General features: G+C 44.3%; 1 protein-coding gene across 3 annotated transcripts in view; it reads right to left on the bottom strand.

The window, feature by feature from the left end:
• Window positions 1-36: 36 nt before the first annotated feature.
• Window positions 37-23,542, bottom strand: part of Glra1 (glycine receptor alpha 1) — a 78,766-nt gene continuing 55,260 nt past the window's right edge. Inside the window, exons 4-9 of one of the 3 annotated variants that reach the window (XM_015492811.2) lie at window positions 14,488-14,711; window positions 11,887-11,969; window positions 10,533-10,670; window positions 8,705-8,919; window positions 7,102-7,248; window positions 37-522 (exon numbers count right to left, since the gene is read on the bottom strand). In XM_015492811.2, the coding sequence (XP_015348297.1) occupies window positions 211-522; window positions 7,102-7,248; window positions 8,705-8,919; window positions 10,533-10,670; window positions 11,887-11,969; window positions 14,488-14,711 (1,119 nt within the window). In that variant the 3' untranslated portion in view covers window positions 37-210. The remainder of the gene's footprint in view (window positions 523-7,101; window positions 7,249-8,704; window positions 8,920-10,532; window positions 10,671-11,886; window positions 11,970-14,487; window positions 14,712-23,542) is intronic. The other 2 variants (XM_015492812.2, XM_048814662.1) reach the window with 2 other exon arrangements.

Raw genomic sequence — 23,542 nt, 5'->3', positions numbered from 1 at the left:
CCCACCCCAGGTTTAATAGATAGTGCCACATTCTAGAATTCATGCATTAGTGCATTTTGCTATTGCACATATTGCAGAGAGAGAGAGGGAGTCAAGAGTTGTGTATGTGCCCCTCCCTCTTCCCCTCTCTTCCTTAGGCTCCCAGATTCCTGTGCGCTTCCCCACTGCCCTGTCCCAGCCTCCCCCAGCATCCCCCCACATCCCAGCCCTTCACTGGTTGTGGACGTCCTCTCTGCGGACAATCTTGTAGATGATCCAATAGAACATGTTGAAGATGAGGAAGGCCATGGGGAAGCCAATGCGGGATATTTTGTCGATCTTCTTGGCCCTCTGGATGAAGAGTTTTCGCATCTCCTCCGGGGACTTGGATGGTGCGGGAGGCGGGTTGGTGGTGTTGTTGTTGTTGGCGCCTTTGACGGAAATGCCATCCTTGCCCTGCAGACAGGCTGGGCCCATGCCATAGGCAAAGTTGAAGCGGCCCTCTCCTGCCTCATCCTCCTGGAACAGATTCAACATGGGGCTCTACTTAAAATAAGACAGGGGCTGGGCACCCTCCCTGCAAGGCACTCCCCCGGGGCCAGGCCATGCCCATCTGGCTCTCCCTGATCCCCACAATGTACTCTCCCAGGTGTCTGAAGGCTTTTTGGCTGGCTGGGGAGTTCTGCCTTATAGAGGGGCGCCACTTGCATGCAGAAACAGGTGCAAACCAGGGGATGGGAATGTGGTTCAAATTCTGGAGGTCCATGCTAGATCTCAGCACCATCATGGGCTGGCAAATCCCTTCCTTCTGTGAGTCTCAGAGTTCTTCCACTTTTTCCTGTACGACGGGTTAAGATTTACCTCACTACATTTCAAGGTTTTGACCCTCAGACATTTCATTGGGTCGATACTCAGTGCTGTGTAATGGATTTTGGTCTGAAGTTCAGAGGACAATTTGGACAGATCCCCTGTTTTGCCTCTGTTGCTTCCTTGCCCTGGTCCCCACCCCCTTGTTACCCAGGAGAGAACAAGAGATCTCAACCTTCCTGTTTCACAAGCCAGGGAAGCCATAGCTTCTTCCTGCCTCCTGTCCCCACGTCCCTGGAAGTTGTAACCTCTGGGTTTTTATGAAGATCTTGTTCATCATTTGGTTCCAACTTACCTTTTCAGGGTGCCCCTCCCCCATGTGCTTTGCACCTCTGCCAGCTTTGTTGGATTATTTCTGTTTCCCTTGTGCAAAATGCCTGTTTCCCTTATCCCACTGGCTTGTCCCTGCTCCAGGTCAGTGTGATCTTGCCCTGGCCTGAGTCATGGAAGCACTTTTGTCTGCTCTCGTCACATCCAGCCTTGCTATCTCTCCATGAAAGTTCTGCAGTGGCATTGAAACTCCAGTATTTTGGTTTCAGCTGAACTTTTTGTTGATTCAGTGTGTGGTTCTGGGAACGTTTTATCAGCTCACATGGCCTTCCTAGATATGGAGCGCTTTTAGGATAGGAATTCTGTCTTTTGCTTGTCTCTGTGCAGGACAGGGCTAACCGAGAATAAGATATTCAATACAGAACTTGCCGGTGCCTCTCTGTCTCTACTTGTGCCACCCTAGGATGGGCCAGCATCTGGATTTGTTGCAACAACCTTTAGCTTAGTCTGGAGGCTGCCAGCCTCCCTGCCACCCCCCACCCATCTGGATTATTATGAAAGAGATCTTATTGGTTATCTTTTTCTTGGAACTTTTTAATAGGGCTGCCATTGATTTCAGGAAAAAGAAAATCCTTAACATGGTGAGCAAGGCCTCAGATGACCTGGATCCTGTCTACCTCCAGTCTCGCTATGGCGTTCTCTAGTTAACTTTCTATGCCCCAGTCACCCTGCAGTATTTCCATATATTTGAAATATATCTGCCTTTTCTTCTTTGGATCTCTGTTCAAGTTGTCCTTTTTTCCTGGAATACAACCTAGCCCTGACCCTTGCCTCTGACTCCTCTTTTTTCTTCTTCTTTTCATTTTTTCTTTTTCTTTTCTCTTTCATTCATTCTTTTTTTTTTCCAGCACTGGGAATCACCCCAGGGTCTCATGCACTCTAGGCAAGAGCTCTGCTACTGAGCTATATCCCCCGTCTCTTTCTTTCTTTCGCCTAATTTCTTTCTCAGAAGTTCATTGGATTAGACAGAGGGGAATGAAGGGAGGAGTGGGGGGGGTGAGAAGAGAAAAGAATAGAATGAACCAGACATAACTTTCCTATGTTCACCTATGAATACACGACCAGTGTAACTCCACATCATGTATAACCACAAGAATGGGAAGTAATACTCCATGTATGTGTAAAATATCAAAATACATTCCATTCTATGGTCACTTGTAACTAAAAATAACAAGAAAAAAATATTATTTTTTTTTTTAAAAAAGCCTTCCCTGAGCTCCCAAGGAGAGGTTAGCTATGTGCTCAGTAAAAGTGCCCCCCACTCCCCGGCACTTTTAAAGCTCTTATTCCTGGGGTTTTTTGCCTAGAATGCAAGAGGCTCTAGGTTCCACCCCCAGCATTGAAAAAAAAAAAAAGCTCTTATTCCACTGTACCTCCTTGACCAATGTCTGTCTCTCCCATTCGATTGTCAGCTCTGTGAAAGCAGAGGGAAAGCTTGTCATGGTCACTACAACCTCAACACATGTGAACAGGTCCTGGCACATGAGCTCAAAGTTGATTGAATAAATAAATGGTTACTCATACTTCTTCATCGTCACCAGCCTTAGCTTCCTGGCTTTTGTTCATTTGTTTAAATGGGGTTGTATTCCTGGCACCGGGAGGGTCTGAGACTCATGATAAATGCCAGGGAAATGTTGGTCAAACGAATGAACCTGGTCCAACACCCTCACCACAGAAGTGGAGGAAATTAGGCAAACTCTGTTACACATAGGTTCTCAACAAATATTCATCTATGAGTAGGGCAATAGGAGAGGGCTTATTTCAGGCCAAGGAGAGTAGTACTTGCTGGCCAGATTACCAGGCTCGATACATGAAAGGGGTCTAGCTCTGACTCTGTGACATTTAAATATAAATTTGCCCTTGTGGAGTATTGAAGTACACTCAACATTTGGGTGGGATGACTGTATTTATATGTAGGGAAGTACCACCACATTAACTTTCTATGTATCTTAGGAATGAATTATTCTCTGCCTTTCTCATCTGTTAAACACTAGAATGGAAGGAGCTGAGGTTTGGAACTGAAAGTTCCTCTGAGCCAAAAGATTATCAATTTCACATTGTATCTGGGAGAAAGGAAATTCCCTAGGAATGACCGGAAAGAAGCTTGCTATTCCTATTATAACCAGCAGGTGGCAGGAAACATCTGCCTATCCGCTGTTGGGGTTGAGGCTGGGGAGTGGAGCTGGGGAATCTGGTAGTGTACCCTGGAACCTAGAGAGGTTGCTCATAAACCTGCTGAGTCTAGGCCTCACAGAATTTTCTAATAATCTGCCTAATGAGGCTGCCTAGGGATTGGAAGACTAGATGCTTTCTGCCCAACAAATGAGGTAGCATGGGAGAATGGTTAGAGTTGGGGAGTTTGGCCAAGATCACAGTCTTCCAGAAATTCAGGCCTGTGTCTAGTTCCTCTCCGATCACAATCTCGGGCCTAAAATCCCTTCTGCATACTACTGCTAAAAGGAGATTTCTGTGACCCACACTTGGATACCTCTAATGTATAAGCCTCAGCTGGAATGGCTTAATCCAAAGGAAGTTCTTTGCTATGATGCGGCCAAATCTGTGTCCTTGTAGTTTCTGAGATTTGGGCCAAGTTCAGAGTCCTTATGAATGAGGTCACATGAACTCAAATGTGCCCAACAGGACAGCGGAGAGAACTGCAAGTGCTCAAGTGAACAGCCTCATTAGGCAATCTGTTAGAAGAGGTGGTGGTAATCTGGAGAATGCATTCTGTACCCAAAGACAGTTCCGGCACATGAATTTCATGTGGGATTGTGTGGCCAGTACGGTCAGATGCTGTGATTTTGTCAAGTGACACCAAAAGTGTGGTTTTAAAAAGATCTGAGCACCTTATTCTAGATTTTTTAAACGCTGCTGGCTAAATCCACGATATTTGCATTTTGAATTTAGCCTTCTTAGTACCAGTTAGTGACCTGTGCCTTGAGTTAGGTTTTACTTCTTGTTTATGATCTCATAAATTCAGGATTATGTTTATCTGCCTCACTGCTTAACAGATAAGAGCTCATGGTGTATGGTTAATGTTTTGGAAAGAACACCTTGAGCACTTCCCCTGCCTGTGCCATTTGTCCTTGCAGTGGGATCCTGGGGGCTTGCTCTGTCTCACTGTGGTCAGTGTCTCTCTTCAGTTGCAAGAGAGGAGAGAAAGAGATGATTTCTGAGATTCTCTTGCAGGAGGGAGCTGAGCAGGAGAATGTGATCAATTCTGGATAGTGGTTTTGTTCACACCTTACCTGGCTGGAGATAAAAGTTTTTGCTTTCCTTTAGGGGGGAATTGGGTATGGGGGATGTTGGAGCTAGCCTTTGGGAGTACAGTAGCTACCTGGTACCTAACCACAGGGGACTCCGTTTACACTGCCGTCTATGCAAATATACCTCCTGGAGTTGTATAGTGGTGGTGCCCAATTGAAAGGTTTGGTTTAGTCACATTTTTGGACATAGTCTTTCCAAATAAGTGTTTCCAACAAGTGTCTTTAGCAGAGGAAAATGCAGGGAAAATAAAAAAAAAGGAAAATAAAAATGAATCCCAGAGGGTTGGGGATATAGCTCAGTTGGTAGAGTGCTTGCCTTGCATGCACAAGCAGCCCCCCCCCCAAAAAAAAATTCCAGAGACAATTGTATTTGGTCAGTTTCTTTCTTACATGTTATTATTATTATTTGGTACCAGGAATTGAACCCAGGGACACTTAAATGCTGAGCCACATCCCCATCCCTTTTTATATTTTATTTTTAGACAGGGTCTCACTGAGTTGCTTAGGACCTCACTAAATTGCAGAGGCTGGCTTTGAACTTGAATCCTTCTGCCTCAGCCTCCTGAGCTGCTGGGATTACAGGTGTGTGCCACCATGCCTGGTGCTTACATATTTTTTTAATAGGGAGTAGCTAGAAATCTAGTGGACAGTATAAAAAGGACTAAGGCTAGGGATCTTTTAAGATGGTCTAGTTGCAGAACCCACAGATCCCTTTCCCAATGCATGGTGATGTCTTAACTCCAAGGACTTCCTCTGTCTCAGAAGGGGGTGCCTCTTCCCTTTAGCACACTGCCAAAAGTCAACTGAATCATGTCACTGATGTTTAAGAAACACATTGATGGAAATGTGTGTGTAGTAACCATTTTAATTAATTTTTTTTTGTAGTTGTAGATGGACAGAAATGCCTTTAGTTTATTTGTTTTTTATTTTCATGTGGTTGGTGCTGAGGATCGAACACAGGACCTTGCACATGCTGGGCGAGCACTCTGCTACTGAGCCGCAGCCCCCACCCTCATTTTACTTTTTGACACAGCTTCTCCGCCATCCTCTAATTTGATCCCCACCAGTCTCTCCCAATTGACACATTGAGTCCATTTTAAGGCTGGTGAAACTGGGCCCAGAAAGAGGCTAACGTGAAGTCATATTCTAAAGAAAATCCAGGAGCCAGAGGTTTTTTTGTAATTGATAGCATTCAGTAGTTATTTTAAATAGGTCCGTCTGAAGCTTGTAAGACCTTGGTATATCACAGGTGAGTGGTGTAACCTGATAGATCAGAGTGTCTGGGGTTCTTGATTGCCCTAATCTGCCACTGGAAGTATTTCAGGGCAGGCTGTCTGACTGGAAGGCTTCCTCTTTATCCATTAGTGTGTTTCTCCCTTTGTTCAATTGTTTAACAAGGCCTATTGTACGTTCATAATACATCAGGCTCCGTGTTAGGTACCAGACATGTAGTACTAAGCAGAACCAGACGTGGTCTCTGTCCTTATGGGCCTATAACTCAGTGACTAAGAGAAGGACATTAAACAATCACATGGTAGAATGTGTAACTATTGACCAACACAATGTTTAGAAGGATAGAAATCGAGTTCATTTGGAACATGGCCTTGGTTAGCACACACAGCACCTTTGTGCTCATTAGAAAAAAAAGGGGTCCCTTTCTCTAGGCATGTGAACTGGAGTCCTTTCAGATAAAGTCTCAAGCCAGAACATGGCTTAGGAAGAGTCCCTCCTTGGCTAGGGCCCTTGTAGGATACAAACTGCACTAACACACCTGATACCCTTATATGAAAGCCTTAACAAAGGACCTAGGCCTTCAGCAGCTGAGAACTGGACAGGAGTGGGTTGATATCAAGTGCGGTGGTGTACTGGTACTGGAAAAGCAAGAAGAGAAGAGAGAATGCGATGTCTGATGTCCTTTGTGTACGAGGAGCTAAGAAAAAAGCTATTGTGGTTGGTGATCAGACAGCAAAGGGATGAGGCTAGAGAGGGAAGTGGAATCTCTGATCCCCAGGAGAAAGGTCTTGTGGGGAGGTCGATATGGTCCAGGGCGGGGGGTGGTTGGATCCAACAGGCTGCCCTCTCCCCAATGGCATTTAATAACCTCTGAGTTAACAGATGTTGGTGACTTTTAAAAGACAGCCTGCCAAACGTTCCTTTATTCAATCCCCACACTGGGAGGAGGATTTGCTTGTGGCCCCTCCCTGGGGACAGGCAATAAAGACCTGGAACCTTGACATTCTGTTTTAAGATCCCGCCTTTTCTAGCACAGTTTCCTTCTGGAACCAAGCCCAGTGAAGTAACGTAGTCTCGCAGAAAAAAACCAACACACGTCTCCCACCCTCCCGTCTTTAGGTATACAGTTAGCTATTACCTTGACCCTTCAGCTTTTGCTCCATTAGTTCTGCCTTTAGGTAACCTGGTAACTTCTGCGTGGTTGCCATCATGATTGTGGGAGTGACCGCCTGTTGACCCAACTAGGTCATTATGTGGGGTGTGGGGCGTGAAACTAAAGATCTCTAGGACTTTAATTCCTATTTCTTGCTTGCCTGGCCCAATGAGAAGGATGGCCCAGGGAAAAAAGGTATCACAAGACAAGACTGCTTGGAACTTTCCACCCACTGCCAGCTGTCCCTCCTTAGGTAGTGACCCAAAGGCCTACCTTGTGATGTCTCCGCTTCCTCCTGAATCGGAGCAGCTCTTTGTGTTGCCGAGACACAAAGTTGACAGCGGCGTACTCTAGCAGGGCTGAGAACACGAAGAGCAGGCAAACTGCCATCCAAATGTCAATGGCTTTCACGTAGGATACCTGGAGCGAGGGTAGGGAGAAACGCAGCGGGGTGAGAGCCGAGGAGAGTGGAACAGCAGTCCCCCTTTACCTCCCATTTTATTTTCCACAGTTTCAGATGTGACCATGCTCCTAAAATATTAAATGGAAAGTTCCAGAAATAATAACTTATCAGTCTTAAGTTGCACAGTGTTCTGAACTGTGTGATGAAATCTGGCATGATCCTGTCCCATCCTGTCCAGAATATGAAGCATTCTTTTGTGCAGCATATCCATACTATCTCTGTTACCCATCCACAGGTCACTTGGTAGCTTTCCTGGTTATCAGATTGAAAGTCAAAATATTGATGTCTTGTGTTCAAGTAACGCTTATTTTACTTAATCATTGCCCTAAGGCACAAGAGCAGTGATGCAGGTAATTTGCATATGCCAATTTGGATATCTCTCACCATAGCATAGATGAGGCTGTCATTTTTAAGAAGGACTTGCTTGCAAAGTTGACCCTGGACTGGTGTCTGGGATCTTGCATTTGGGGACTGTTCCTACTTTCCCTAACTGATGAGCATGGCTCACTGTACTGTAACTGCTTATACAAGAACATGCTTTATGCTGAACTTTTGATTTCCACCAAGGAGTCTGAAATTTTGGTACATGTTAGGCAGAAAGTACCAGCCCCCAGTTAAAATTTTGGGTGCTCAGTACCAAGAGAGTCTCTGCCTCTCTGGACAGATGTATCACGCGTCTACAGTTTTGTTGTTTGAATAAGTAAGCTCTTTGTGACTCCTTATGGGAGGGAGAGAGTTAAGAAGCCAGACATGGATTCCTGTGTCTGCCTGTGTTATTATAATTTATTAATATATCCTTAGTTTGTTACTATGATAAATCTTAGCTGGGAGTGCAAGGGTATATACTGAGTCCTGAGTCCTGTCAGCTCTCTGAATGTGGCGATGGTCTTGGAGACCCCTGACACAACTATTTACTATTTACCGTGAAAGGAGAAGAATATGGTAATTAGCTCTAAATGTGCATGGAGGAGAATGCGAAGTTAAGAATTTGAGGTTTTTGGAGACAGGGTCTTGTGACGTTGTTGCTGAGGCTGGTCTGGAACTCCTGGGCTCAAGAGATCCTCCTGCCTCAGCCTGTGGAGGAGCTATATACCACTGCACTTGGCAAGTTTTAGTTTTCCTTGTTTTTTTTTTTTTTTTGTGTGTGTGTGTTTGCAAAGTTGAGTTTGAATAGTAGATGAAACAGAGTATGTGTCTAGTGATAGTAGAGAATGGAGCAGAAGGTGGTGTCTGGCAGCCTGTATGGAATGCAATGTTGAGCCTGGTGCAAGGTTGGATGGATTAGAACACTGGACCGTGAACATATAGTAGGTAAACACCTACTGATAAGTTCCATATGATCCCCACGTCTCTGGCAGTCTAGGCAGATGAGTGCTGTCTTTTTCTGTGCAGGTGTTCTGCAGTGTCACTGACCTTGGGCAGGGATGCTCTGGAGCCAGAGCTCTGAGTGGTCATGGTGAGCACAGTGGTGATGCCCAGGCCCACACGGGCTGGTGCTGCATCCATGTTTATCCAAAAGGAAATCCATGAGAGGATGACGATGAGCAGGCTCGGAATATACATCTGGATCAGATAATAGCCCATCTGCCGCTCCAGGTGGAACCGCGCCTCAATACAGGTGAATTTACCTGTAAGAAATTATAGTGAGAACACAAGTTAGGCTGGTGGGCGGGAGCAAAGGGTTTGGGGTCAAATAGCCTTGAGTGGAGTTCTGGTTCAGCCATGCATTAGCTGTGTGCTTCGGCAAGAGTATGAATGGCTCTGTATCTGTTTCCTCATCTGTGGTTAATTGGGGATAATACAGTTTGTCCTCCATAACAGCAGGTTCTACACTCATGGATTCAACCAAATGCAGGTAGAAAATATTCAGAAAAAAAAAGCATCTATATTGAACATGTATGGACATTTTTTCTTGTTATTATTCCCTAAATGGTAAAGTATGATATGTATTTACATAACATTTGCATTGTATTAGGTATTGCAAGTAATTTAGATAAAGTACACAGGAGGATGGGTGTAGGTTATGTGCCAATACTACACCATTTTATATAAAGTTCTTCAGCATTCTTGGATTTTGGTGTCCAGTGGGGGTCCTGAAACCAATCCCTTGTTGATACCAAGGGATGGCAGTAATAGTAGTAGTACTAGTAATACATACTTCATGTGGTTATTCGTATGGTTATTGTGAGGATAAAATGAGATGATGCTTTTGAAGAACTTAGCACAATCCTCAGATATTATAAATGCTTGGAATTGTTACTTGTCTCCATCATCATCATCATCATCATCATCATCATCATCAATATCACCATCCTTGACCTTGGTCCCCACTCCCTCCCTTGTCGTGAGCATGTCCTGTACTTTCACTTGCTCAGGGATGAAGACAGTGCCTTTGGAGGCTCTGAGACTTCTCTGAGCTGACCCAGAAGAGGATCCCAGATGGACCAGAATCCAGGCTTTCTGTCTCTTCAACTGGGATTTCTATTTGCACCAGAGCCTGGAGTGGCTTCTCTCAGTTCCTCCCCTTCACCCCTTCTTCTCTGTGACCTGCCACCAGTCAATACCTTTCCTCTCAGCTGGGTTCAGACAGCAGCTCCCCACCAGCCTGCCAGCTGACATGCCAGTTCACTGATTGTCCCCCACAGTGCTTCCATGAGCTCTCCCCCAGTCTGTGACAGGGCATGCAAAGCCAGTCTTGATCCAACACCAGTTCATTCCCGTATCGATCTCCCCGCCAAGGAGAGACAGGGTGTGAGCTAAGCAGTTGTGGTTTTCCTCTCTTCCTGTGGCTCCCAGGTGAGTGGACCCCTTCTAACTAGTTACTACAAGGTAGCTCCCTCTTGCTGAGGTCTCGCATGAGTATTCTCTATACTTTTGCCCTATCAGAAATGCCAATTCCTGGGTGATAGGGACTGTCCTCCCAATATGAGTTCTTCCCTTCAGCCTTAGGAACAGGATCCATTCTGCTACCTCGAATAAAGACTGTTTTTACCAGCTTCCCTTGTAATTAGGTATGGCCTAAACTTAAGTTACTTACCCCAGGACTCACGGGGAGAAAATTTCAGAACCACTTTTTGGTTTCAAAACCTGTTCTCTTAACCACTAGGTGATAAATACAGATCTGTGTGCACCACGGGCACTGTACAAGCACTACAGAATCAGTGATAGAATATGAGCATTTGAGATGACCTCTGGTCCTGGTTGGGGGTGGGATCTGAGGACAGCAACCCCGCATACCTACCTGTGTTGTAATGCTTGGTGCAATATCTCAGGTCCTTCTCTTCCTTCAGGATAAACTGGGGCAGGGTTAGTCCATCTGCCACCTGTACAGCTCCTTGCTCCTGCCACTCAAAGATGAGGTCATTCATGGTGTATCCAACTGGGATGGGATGAGAAGAAGCGGCAGTGATCACCTAGGGTCACTTGTTAGAAGCGCGTTGGGGTTAGGGTTAGAGGCTGGGCGAGCCATCAGTCACTCGATGGAACTCACGGGATCATGCAGCCTTCTCTTTCTCACAAAGGAGGGCAAAACTTTGTTTATACCTCCCCCACAACCCTCCCCCACTCCTTCCTCCATGTTGTGCCTTAGCTTGTCCTGGTGCCCTCTCCTGCCCCCATGATGCTCTGCCTGCACACCATCCTGGCCAGCCCCCTCTTTTTCTTGCACTAGATTTTCTTGGGGTGGGGGATGACTCTACTGTTCACGTTCATGGTAGGACTATCTGCTGGGAGGGGATAAGGTATGAAATAGTGGCACCAGCTAGACTAATCAGACTCTCTGCCCCAGGACTTTTGACTCTTGAGAAAGGTAAAGAAGGTTCTGAGTTGGCTGGTACTGATTCCCCTCGGAGGCGGTGCTCCAAGCAAATGGTCCATTAGTTCCCAACACTTAAATGCTGTGCTCTGGTTCTTGAACTTTTAAGTTAATCAGTTGGTTTCTATGTTTGCAATGTAGGAAGTCAGGTTTTCTTTCTTAGCACTACTGGGGATTGAATCCAGGGGGACTCTACCACCGAGCTATATCCCAGACCTTCTTAGTTTTATATTTTGAAAGATTCTCACTAAGTTGCTCAGGCTGGGCATGAACTTGTGATCCTCCTGCTTCAGCTTCCAAGTTACTGGGCTTATACACATGGGCCACCGCACCTGGCTTCCAATCTGTTAAAATCCTGGTCCTTCACAAAGCCTCCAATACCCTCTCCTTCCTCTGCCAAGTGGCTGCAGCATTTGCATGTCTACCAACATTCTTAGCACTGGCTGCCCTTAGTAAGAGTTACTTGTGCAGTCAGTTGCCTCTCCTCTGCTGAAGTGAACATCACTGGGAGTTCATGGATCTTGGCCTATTTGAGATCTTTCTCCTCAGTTCCTGATAAGCACAGTCACAAGAGACATGGAACAATGCTTGTTTGGAGAATGCTGTTGACTCCAAACTTGTGCCTCGGTTGAAGAAGGTAAGGGCAGTTATATTTCTAGTGTATTTTCTACAAGCAAAGCCCTTATGTAGTATTTTGAGTTTTTACAGTGTTTTTTTGTTTTTTTTTTTTTTGGTAAATGGGAGCCTGGTTCTCTAGAAAGGACTCATGCAAAGGACTCACAGCTTTCCAGTTGCATGATACAGGTCTGGACATCCATGGGGAAATTCTTCAAGTCCATGGGGCAGGCCAGTGTCAGAGTGATCCTAGGAAGACAGGGAGTTAAATGATGCTGAATCCATATTCAGAGAGATTACATCTCCATCCTAGTTACTAGCAGAAAAGCAATTATTCCGGACAGGGAAAGAAGATCAAAAAACTAGTGTTCATTGAATAAATGTATGCATATTTCAAAGTTCCTTATATGGAAGTAGAGGCTTAGAGAGGCCAAGTAGCTTGTCTAAAGTAACTCGGAGTCAGAGGAACTTACAGGTTTCTTTGGAGTCTGTCTAGCTTCTAGAGACCCATCTTTAATAGGCTGCCTGGAGGTCAGGGGCTCCTATTCTGACTCTTCTGAAGAGTCCTCAGGTAGAGACAGAGTCCAAGTTATCAATGGAGCTGTACCAGGTTCAGGCATCCTCCCAGGGGCTGTAAGTGGATCCTGACTGCCTCCCCTCACATGCTGGGCTCCTTAGAAGTTATTTCAAAGAGGGCCCCTGTCTGCTGAAGGTTCACACCCAGCTGACACATCTGTGGGCTTCTGCCAGGGTCAGGTGGCAGGCGGCACGATCCCCAGGATTCTGGGCTAGCTATTTATTTCGGGTTGTTCAACCTTTGCCAGGGCTGCAGGCTTTCCCCCCTCAGGGGAGTGGACGCCTGTGGCTGGGGCTGGGATATGAGACTTCCGCTGGAAAGGCTTTGCCAACATCAAAACGCCCACTGCAGGTGGCAAGGAAGAAAAGCTCTCAGATCACCAGGCCAACTCCCTCTTCTGACAGGTGGGGACACTGGGGTGCAAGGGAGAATAGATTGGGACTTATCTAAGGTTGCAGAGCAAGCTGATGGCTCAGCCAGGAGGCAAAACCATGTCTCTGAGCCTTTGGACTCAGACTACCAGTGGGGTTGGCTCGTGTGTTGCTGGCTGGTTTTCCTGCAGCGCTGTCCTGCAATGTTCCCCGTCACACCCCAAGATGCCTAACTGATGCTGTTCTGGGGAGACTTAGCTGTTGGCATCTTAGCTGTGCATGGGGAAAACGGCCCTTTGTGAACCTTCTCCCTCCAGCTCACACCCACAGCTCTGCATGTGGGTGCCTTCAAGTACAAAGGAGAAGCAAGAAAGGAAAAGGGGGAAGGAAAAGGGAGGGGAGGAAGTGGGGAAAGGAGGGGAACAACAAAGGGAAAGGGAATGCAGTGGAATTCTGAAGATAAAAAGCTCCAAAGTGGGGCAGCTGTCACACTGGGTTAATTCCCTGAAGTTGAATGACCTTGGGAACATCACTTTCTGCTGATTTGTCCTTCTGTCATGCAGCACTGGGACTTAGCTTCCTGGAGATAGGAAACTAGCCTGGCAGCAGCAAAACCCAAGCAGGGTGGCCCTCTCCTCCCCCAGCCTGCCAGGGCCTCACCAACCATTTTCTAAAAACCCATGGCTCTACCCCTCTGCATGCATATGGCGCTGAGGGAGGTGAGCCTGCCCCTGGGGGGTGGGTTCCTCGAACCCCCTCCCCACCTATCCCATGGGAAACTGGGTCTAGTTGCACCTGAGGGTTAGGTGTGACCTCTCCCACAGGCCTGACCTTGTAGGCTCATCTCCCAATAGAAATAAGGTCCATTCCCCTGAAGAACTGAAGGGAGAGGGCGGATCATTTCTGACCAGTGTCCTTTAACTACTTTGAAATAAACACACATTTATTCTTTGAATATTTAAGTACCTATTGAATACCATTCCCTGCTGTAGGCTTTGGGATTAGCCCAGGTGGGAATCTGGGTTCTGTGATGAACTAACTGTGGGAATTTAGGCATGTTATCTGAATTTTTCAGACCCTCAATTGCCTCATCTGCAAAATGGGTGTAATAAAACCTATTTCATACAGTTGTGGAAAGGATTAGATCCATAAAAAATACTTAGCACAGTGAGTAAATTCTCAATGAATGGTACTTATTATTTTTTGCATGTGTCAGGCCATGTCTTTACCTCTTGGCCATTGGTCAGTGTCCCCATACCTTGGGGGAGGAGATTTGGGACTAGGTGGGGAGGAGTGGCAGGACACTCTGAAAGCTTTGCCCCTATCCAGTGTCTTCAGAATACCCTGCAGCTGAGGAAGGGGGTCTAGCCTCTTGAGTGCCAGCTCTGTGGGAAGGGGGTTTACAGAGGACAGAGCGGCCCTGCCCGAGCTTGTGGCAGGATCATCCACCCGGCAGGCCACCAACTTCCTGGTTGCTATGATTTTTCAGGCTTTGTGCCATTGTTTCTGCCAATGACGATCGTATTTAACTCCTCTTTCTTGTTTTGTTGAAATGCTGGGTTACTTTAACAACACCTTCTCTAGGATCCCTTCCCTGATCTCCTTGGTTATGTGAACCACTTGCCCCTGGGACTCCACGTGGTGTTTTGTTCTTACTCATTGAGCTTAGGTTACAAGCTGGCCATGCCTATGCTGCAGAGGGGTTGAGTTGCAGGGCCTGTTCTTCTCTGTCAGACCCCCACACTGGTGCCTGCTTCCGGAGGGCAGTGGGCAAAGGCACGTTCTCAGGAGGGAGTGGACGGACCTGTAGGGAACTCACCTGATGCTGTAGAGGACATTGCCATTCCGGGAGATTCTCAGCAGTTTGTTGTCTGTGGTGATCTCGTGGAAGTGGGCCCCCTTCTCGTTGGCAAAGAACAGGTCAGGTTTCCAGATGGAATCCAGCATGGATGGGTCCAGGTCCAGAGAGTCATCGGGGTATTCATTATAGGCCAGACGGGGGTCGTTCCACTGTTGCCGCAGAAAGATGTTGACCCTATAGTCCTGTAGCCAGGAAACAAGGAAGAGGAGGCAGGGTCAGGCCAGGGGACGCCAACTCTCAGAGGGCTGTCACCTTTCAGCCAGGGTTTCCCCAAAAATCCCTCCTGGGGGACATTATTGGAGTCTGGTTGCATCTTACATGGGGTAAGAAGTAAAAGTCTGTGCCTCAGGGATCTTGAGAGTTGGAATGACTCCAGACAATTCTCTCAATACCTGGCTAAGTATACTCGACTCTGAACTGAGGTTATTTAAATGTTATTATTTCTCTTAAAAATTTTAAAAGGTTTTGGGGCTGGGATTGTGGTTCAGTGGTAGAGCGCTTGCTTAGCATGTGTGAAGCAGTGGGTTTGATTCTCAGTACCACATATAAATAAATAAATAAAATAAAGGTCTATTGATAACTAAAAAAAAAATTAAAAGGTTTAAAGACTAATGTAATATACACCTGTTTTCATCATCCTCTTTTGTCATGTTTCCTTCATGTTTTTTTGGATAAGAGAAATGATACATTACAGATCAAGTTGTATCATTTAAGCACTGTAACTTCTTTGGACCCCACATGACCCAACTCTCTGCTGAGGGCTTAACTGTCCCTGCTGATCCTGGTGGAGCTGAAAAGAGTCCGTTTAGTTTCCATTCACAACTAGAGGAGGCAATAAATAGTGTGTGTTGGTCTCAGTGGCAGAAATCTGGGTAATGCGATTAAATCTTTCATTAGGAAAACTTTTGTATTTTGTCAGTGATTCATGTACCATGGATCATGTGGCACTACAAATAGAATTTGGGGTTTCCCAAGGAAGAAGGGCACAGATTCTGTGTTGGATTCTCAAAAGGTCCTATAGTTCCCCTTACGACTTTTTTTTTTTTTTTGATACCAGAGATTGAACCCTGGTGTGCTTAACCACTGAGCCATATCCACAGCACTCTAAATAAAATAAAAATATTTTATTTAGAGACAGGGTCTCACTAAGTTGTTTAGGGCCCTGCTAAGTTGCTGAGGCTGGCTTTGAACTGGCAATCCTCCTGCCTCAGCCTCCTGAGTTCACCACCGCCCTTATATCCCCAAAATTAATAACCTCATTTAAGTCCAACTTTATATTCTTTCCTTCAAGAAATAATGTCAAGGGTTGGGGATGTGGCTCAGGGTTAGAGATCTTGCCTAACATGTGCAAGGCTGGGGGCTCAATCTCTGCATCTCCAAACCCCCCCCCCCAGAAAAAAGAAAGAAATAATGTTCACACATGAGGGCCGCTATTGCTCTTTTTCTGAGGGTGATGTATGCATGAGGTCATACTATGTGGTTCTTTTGGTGTGCTGCTTCTAAATCCTCATTAGTTTCAGTTCATCATCATGGGGGAGGGCTAACAACCTCCCCACTGTGGCCCTCACCCCTGCCTGATTCCTCCCTCAGCACATGCCTCACTGTTTGCCTGCAGAAATATCAATAACTTCATAAAATGTTCCAAGGTATTTTATAGGCTTTTCCTCTAATTTAATCAAAGGCTCTCCCTCCAGCCCCATAGAAAGTGACATTTGGTCTCATAATCTCGTGTCTTATAAGTCCCGTGGTGGAGGGAGAACTTGAGGCCAGGCCTAGATGTAGGTACTTTGTGTTTTTTTGCTGATGATAATGGACACCTCTGAATCTGGCCCCACCTGACCATGGGGTTGGAAACATCCCCTCTCCCCGCTCCTGCGGTTTTACATGGTGTGTGTGTGTGTGTGTGTGTGTGTGTGTGTGTGTGTACGTGTGTGTTATGATGAGGAGTGATGAGGAACGGGAAAAGTCCCATCAGAGTGAACAGAATATAAATGGTTCGGCAAAAAGAGTCTTCAGTCCCCAAACCCCTGCTGTACTTTTGATGTTCTTGCCAGTGACATGTCAAGACTGTTTATGTAGCTGGAAGGAAGAAAAGAAAGTGACATTTCTTAAAATGGTCTGTTAGGCACCAGGCGCTGTTCTAGATACTGTCACACACATTTAATTCTCACAAAATCTTTGCAAGCAAACATTCAGATTCCCGCCACAAGGGTAAGGAAGCAGGTTTGGAAAGGTGGAGAAAGTGTCTAAGCGTGGGGTGAGTGAGTCGCAGGTTTGGGATCAGAATTGGTGTGGATGGAACCCTTTAGTGAGTACTCCCACCTGACCTCACATGGGCGCAGGGAGTCGATTCTTGCTGGGGACACCCTCTCTTGTCCTCATTGTTTGGGCAAATTCTGCCTGTTTGGCTTAAGCCTTATCTCCTGCAGGAACCTGGATGCCCTGGCACCTGTAGGCTTTTTTTTTTTTTTTCCCTATCTGATCTCCTAGGAGGAGGGAATCACCAGAAGCATTTAGCTGAGCACTTGCTCCCTGTGTGTGACTTATTTCTTCAACTTGTTTGGCAGCAATTTGAAGGGATGTAGCAGATTTAGTTTCTCTTGCTCCATCCCTCCTACCCTCCCAGTCAATGTGCCTATCAGCTGCCCAGACCCAGGAGAAGGGGAAGCAGAAAAAGTCAGAACAGGTTGGAGCAGAATGGGCTTTCATCCTTTGATAGCCGAAGACACTGAGACCCTGAGGGGGAAGGCCTTATCTAAGGTCATGTAGCATTTCAGGAAAGGACTTGGTATTAGAATCTGGCTCTGTTTCTCTAGACCTCATTGTTAGAAATTAGGTGAGATGGTCTCTAAGAACCTACCCAATCCAATAGCTGAGTGTCATGAGTTTCATTTTACTCAAGAACACTTATCTTAGCATCTACTAAGTGCCAGGCACTGTTCTACATCCTGGGGAATCTTCTGAGAAAAAGAAAGGTCTATTTATTCAGTTACAGAGTCTATAGGGTAATGTTGGTACCATGCTGAGGTAAGGGCTCTGGTGGGGGCTATGTATGGTGCTGGGACTTCAGAAAACAGGTGTTCTGCATCTAGATGCAGGGCTGGAGGTCAAAGAAGTGTCCAGGAAGAAGCAATGTTTAAAGTGAGACCAGAGGTTGAACCAAAGAGGAAAAGCATCTCAGTCACTCGGAAGTACATTTATGAAGGTCTTGAGGCAAAATAAAAGGGTGGAAAGACTGACAGGTAAATGATGAAGGAGAGGAGTGGGAGAAAGCAGAAAGGGTCTTGCAAACCATCCCGAGAAATTCAGATTTTATTGTGACAGTAATATGAATCTTTTGAAGAGTTTTAAGTATAAAGGGACATTATTCCACTTGCATTTTATTATTAGTATTTAAAAATATTCTATTTTTTAATTGCAGAAGTAATGCAATTTGTTGACTGTAAAAAAATTAAAATGTTCATTATCTACAAGAAAAAAATAGAACCCGTAGTGTCTCATTATAAGATGACTAATGAAAATTTAAAGCAAGAGACCTGGAGAACATGCTCAGTGTCTGTCCCCAGGCAGCTTGACTCCTTCTGCGGTAGCAGCCGGCTCCTTCTCTCGGCAGCTGCTAACCAAACGAGTTGCCACCATTGATTTTTCTCCTCCCAAGTTGGTAAACAGCAGTGGGAAATGCAGTTCAGAAGAGATCAATGTAATTGGTGTAATAGGCTGAAAGCTAAATGCTGTATTGCTGACTTTGCCTTGTACTTCTGTTGGTTGATGTTCGACATGCTGGGGATCCATGTTCAAGTTCAGGGGCCAGAGAAGCAACATTTGAATTCTTCAGCCCAGAACTCCAACTTCCACTTACAGTAGCTGATTTCTAGGTCTCCCAAGGTAGCCTGTTACCCCGAAGCAGGGAGATTTCTAGAGTTCAAGTCCAACGGTCTTTAGCATCAACTCACTCATCTTGCCTTGAGGTTCCTTGATGCTCTGATTTCTGGTAACTGGGCAACTAGCTGTTTGGCTTCTAGAGCATAAGCTCATCTTTTGTTCATTCTACAAACACATATCAAGGACTTGCTATGTGTCACCTGCAGTTAGATCCGTCCCCATCCATACCCTTACTGTGTCTAATTTGAGATTCTAACTTCTAATAAGCTCTTAATTTAGTATTGCAGTAAAATAGAACGAAGCGCTTTAATAGGAAAAAGCTAAGAGGTGTGAGTTGGTGGGAAGCACACGATTTAGCTTATTTTATCCTTAAAATAATCCCATGACATAGCTAGGTTCACCCTCATACTATTTTGTTCACATCCCACAGTTGGTAACGGGTGGGGAGGGCTGGAGTTTGAACCTATTTTATCTCATGATATAGAGTCCTTGCTTTGCACCACTGTGCTGTCATAAGGCGGTGAAATGAAGGGACGTGAGCTCTGGATATGCTTGATTGTCAAACCAGGGTATTTGCCTTTTATTTTGTAGCCCATTTGACACCGTTGAAGACTTACAAGGTGGACCGGTATCAAGGTTCAACTTCATAATCAGCAGGGCAGGGCTGATCGTGAGGTATTGGAAATGAGAGGAAACAGATGCAGGGAGGTCTGGTTTGAGGCCGTTTGACAGTCCCGTTGAAAGGTTAAGAAGAATCTAAACTAAGACAGTAGGAAAGGGAACTGGGCATAAGCAAGAGAATCGTAGTTATTGATCATCATCATCATCATCATCATCATTTGCACCATCAAATATTATAGTTAGAAAGAACCTTGGGGACCTCTGTCTTCTTCATTTTACACAAGGCTCAGAGAAGGAAAGTGCCTTTCTCCAGGCCCCACATCAACTAAGTGACTAAGATGGAATGCATATGAAGTCATTTTTACTTCTATCCTACTTCTTTCTGTTTCTATATTTTATACTTTTGGAGGTAGCCCCAGGCCCAGGAGTAAGGGAGCACAGATGAATCCGCCGTCAGGCTGGCTCAGCTTTCCTGAAGAAGTTTTAGCATGGGCTTGGCTCTGGCAGGGTTTGGGATTAAGATGCATAAGAGCTGAGTCAGTCTGCCAAAGACCAGGAGCCATGGGGTTCATTCTGAGTGGGGATGCTCAGGCTTGGTTTATGACCTGTTGCTTCCTTTCTTATTCCTGCTCTTCTTCTCACTTTCCTGGACCTCTGAGAAGCACTATGACATGAGTCCTATGTGTTTTTTTTTTTTTTTACCCTGCAAATATGGTAAGAGCCTCATTCTCTGCACTGTCCTTTGAGCATGTGAACTTGGCTCAGCTGGCGCAAGTAGGGTTTACTAAACCATCGCAGAGTGGCAGGTATGGTGTGAAGCACTTTATAGGGAACTTCTCACCAAATTCTCATAGTGACACTGTTTTGCAAATAAACTGAGAACTGGGGATATTAAGTGCTTTGTATAAACTGAGTGGCAGAGCTGAGATTCAGCTCCAGGAAAGTTTGACTTCAAAGTTCTATACTTTTAAGTAATATACTTATTGGCTCTTATTACTAACAATGTCTTATTATAATTTGCTACTTTTTGCTTTTCCAAGCCACTCTCACATTAGATTTTGTCTGTGAGGTTTGGTATAGAAGAGAAGATTCTTATCCCCATTGAACATATGTGGAAATAAGCCCTCAAAGCTCAAGTTCCCATTGCCAGGTACTGGTAGATCCAGGACTGATAGTAATAAGGTAAATAAGACTAATACATCGAGACTTTACCATGCACAAGAAACTATGTTAAAAACTTGTATATGTGTGTTACTTTATCTTCACACTATTCCTGTAATGTATGTTATATTATCATTCCTGTTTTACAAGTAGGGAAATCAAGGCATTTGGAAATTAAAATACCATTGCTGACATCAGACAATTAGTCAGTGGAAAAGTTGAAATATGAACCCAGGATGTTAAAGCCAGAGTCTAGGCATTTAAACTGTAGAGCATCAAACAACTCCCAGAATTGCCTTGAGAATTCAAGACACCACAATGCTATCAGTTATGGCCTCTGGCTGCTGTTACCTACCTGTGGGTTTGTGGTCGCCCACAAGTAGCAGGAAGTGTCATAAAAGGCAAAGAACAGAAAGCTTTTGCCCCAGGTTTAACAGTGCCTTTTTCCTTATTTGGCCCAGAGATTTGACTCATGGTCTGGTTATACTCAAGTCCAGTGCTGGCAGACTCCCCAGATCCTGCCTCTTGTCTCCTTGTCCAGATGCCTAATTTGTGCTTAAACCTCTCTAAGTCACCATGCTGTCTGGTGCATGCTCATTTGGAGATCACACAGTCAGAGCTACATTTGTTGTTAAGAACTGTAGACATTTGGACCAGTGGAGCTGAACATCGTTCTATGTCTGTAGGGAATCACTAAAACCCAGTACGAGTTTAATAATCACACAAAAATGCTAATAGCCACTACTTTTATTGGATGGCTAACATTTGCTAGAACTGTAAATGTATTTATAAACTTTTCATCAACCTAACATACTGGGTAGTACCATACTCATTTTATGTATGAGTAAACAGTGAGGTTAAAGCAGAGGTTAGGGGTCTTACCTAAAGTCATGTAGTTATAGGTACTAGAACATCTATACAGATACAGGACTTATGGTTTCCAAGTTCACACTCTTTTTTTTTAAAAATATAATTTTGTTCTGTCTATTTCCTTTTTTGTAAAAAAAAAATCTAAGCCAAGTTCCATCTATTCTATTCTAAATTATCTATTTGAAATATTTATAATTATTATATTTAAATATTTATTTGAACTAAATATTTTAAAATTAAATACTATTTAAATAGTAAACATTTTATTAAATATTTAAAACATCTCATTAAAATTTTTATTCAATATTAGATATAAAATTTAAAACAGTCTCTGGGGTAAATGAAGGAAATATAGTAGACAGAGCATACTAGGACCCCACTGAGCTCATGTGACAGGTTTGCTCATAAATATTCTCATAGTCAGTATCAGACGGAGAACTTTGGATTGTGATATTGAACTATGGGGTGGATTTATAATTGATTGCCAAAGGATGCAAATTGAAGGATAGATATTAACTCAGAAAGAGGAAGAATGACACTGTGGCAGTGAAGTCCACAGTCATGAGATATGCCACTAGAAAACATGGAAGGAAAATCATCAAGAAGGCCCAACAGAGGCGCCCAGTGCTCATCTCCTGCAAAGAACCCCAAATAACAAATAGATAACTACACTCTGAGGAAGTGATCTAAGGAAAAACACTGGAATTTGGCAAGGGACAGATGGGAACACTGTAGGACATGAAAATTCAGATACATAGAGAAGGGACCAAAGTACTCTGCCTCTATGACACATTTTAGTCAGATTTTGGATTACTGTGTACAAAAAGACCAGACAAGAACAACTTAAAAGAGAAAAAGTTTATATTCTGGTTCATGGTTTCAGAGGTTCAGGTCATGGTTGTCCAATTCTGGACCTGAGGTAAGGCAGAACATCATGGTGGAAGGGTGTGGTGGAGGAAAGCAACTCAGGATACAGCAACCAGGAGGCAGAGAGAACTCTTCTCACCAAGGACACAATATAAAAACCAGAGGCACACCACCAATGACTGACTTCCTCCAGCTACGTTCTACCCACCTACAGTTACTGCCCAGTTAATCCATATCAGTGGGTGGATTCACTGATTAAGTTACATCTCTCATAAGGAAATCATTTCATCCTGAAAATTCTTGCATTTTCTTACACATAAGCATTTGGGGGGCACCTAAAATATAAACCATAATAACTTGTTTCCTAGGCAGATCAGCTCAGAGGCAGGAGAGACTTCTTACTGTAGGGAAAAGGTAAGAAGGAGATTTCCAATGCCCCCCATTACTAGCGCGATCACTATAGTCCTAGCTATAGGAGAGTTCATTGGCCCCAAGCTCCGTTTAGGGAACTTCCTGAAGTCCATATAGCTGTACTGCTTCAGAACAGAAACTCGTATAGTGTTCCCCTTACTCAGTGGGACTCAAACTGCTATAGCATAGCACCAAATTGAGAACACGCATTGATTATGCTGAATAAGTCATATGGAGACTATATTACTGTGGTCACCCAGAACCAAAGCCATGGCACCCTACCCAATCAATACCTTAGTCCCTAACTACAGGAAAAGTCCCTACAAAAGCTAAAAAGAGATCACGGTTCCACCATATGTTCATATATCAATAAAAATACACACACATACACACACACTCACACAAAACATGAAAAGGCAAGGAAACATGACACTTCTAAATGAACAAAATAATTCTCTAGTAACAGGCCTCAAAGAAAAGGAAATCAACAGATTGCCTAAAAGGGAATTCAAAATAATGATTTTAAGGAAACTCGGTAAGGTATTAGTGAATAAAGATAATTCAACAAAATCATAAAATAATTTATAATATGAGAAACAAAATAAGAAATTCAACAGAGATCAATATCATGAAAAAAGACCTGAACAGAAATCTTGGAGATCATGATTGAAACTCATTGAAATAAAAATGTAAATTGAGGGCCTCAACAACAGATTAGATTAAGCAGAACAAATTGCTGAATTTACAAAAAAAAAAAAAAAAGCAAATGAAGAAAACTTATAAGACAAAATGTAAATGTGTAAATGCATTATGGGCATTTCAGAAGGAGAAGAGATGGGGAAATGTGTAGAAAACTCAATGAAATAATAGCTGAAAACTTCCCAAATTGTGGAAGAGATATGGATATCCATGTCTAGGAAGCTCAAAAGCCCCCAAATAGACTCAATCCAAAAAGGTTCTTTCTGAGACACATTATAATCAAACTATCAAAAATCAAAGACAAGAGAAAATTCTATTAAAAACAACAACAAGACAAGGGCCTGGGTTTGTAGCTCAGTGGTAGAACGCTTGCCTTGCTTGCATGAGGTCCTAAGTACGATCCTCAGCACCACATGATAAAAAATAAAGATACTGTGTCCATCTACAACTAAAAAATAAATATTAAAAAAAAGAGTCAGGTCTTACGTAAGGGAATCCCCAT

The sequence above is a fragment of the Marmota marmota genome, unplaced genomic scaffold, assembly GCF_001458135.2.
Source record: "Marmota marmota marmota unplaced genomic scaffold, marMar, whole genome shotgun sequence".
NCBI lineage: Eukaryota > Metazoa > Chordata > Mammalia > Rodentia > Sciuridae > Marmota > Marmota marmota.
The sequence above is the reverse complement of the archived record's forward strand: the minus strand, read 5'-3'. Positions and strand labels throughout refer to the sequence as shown.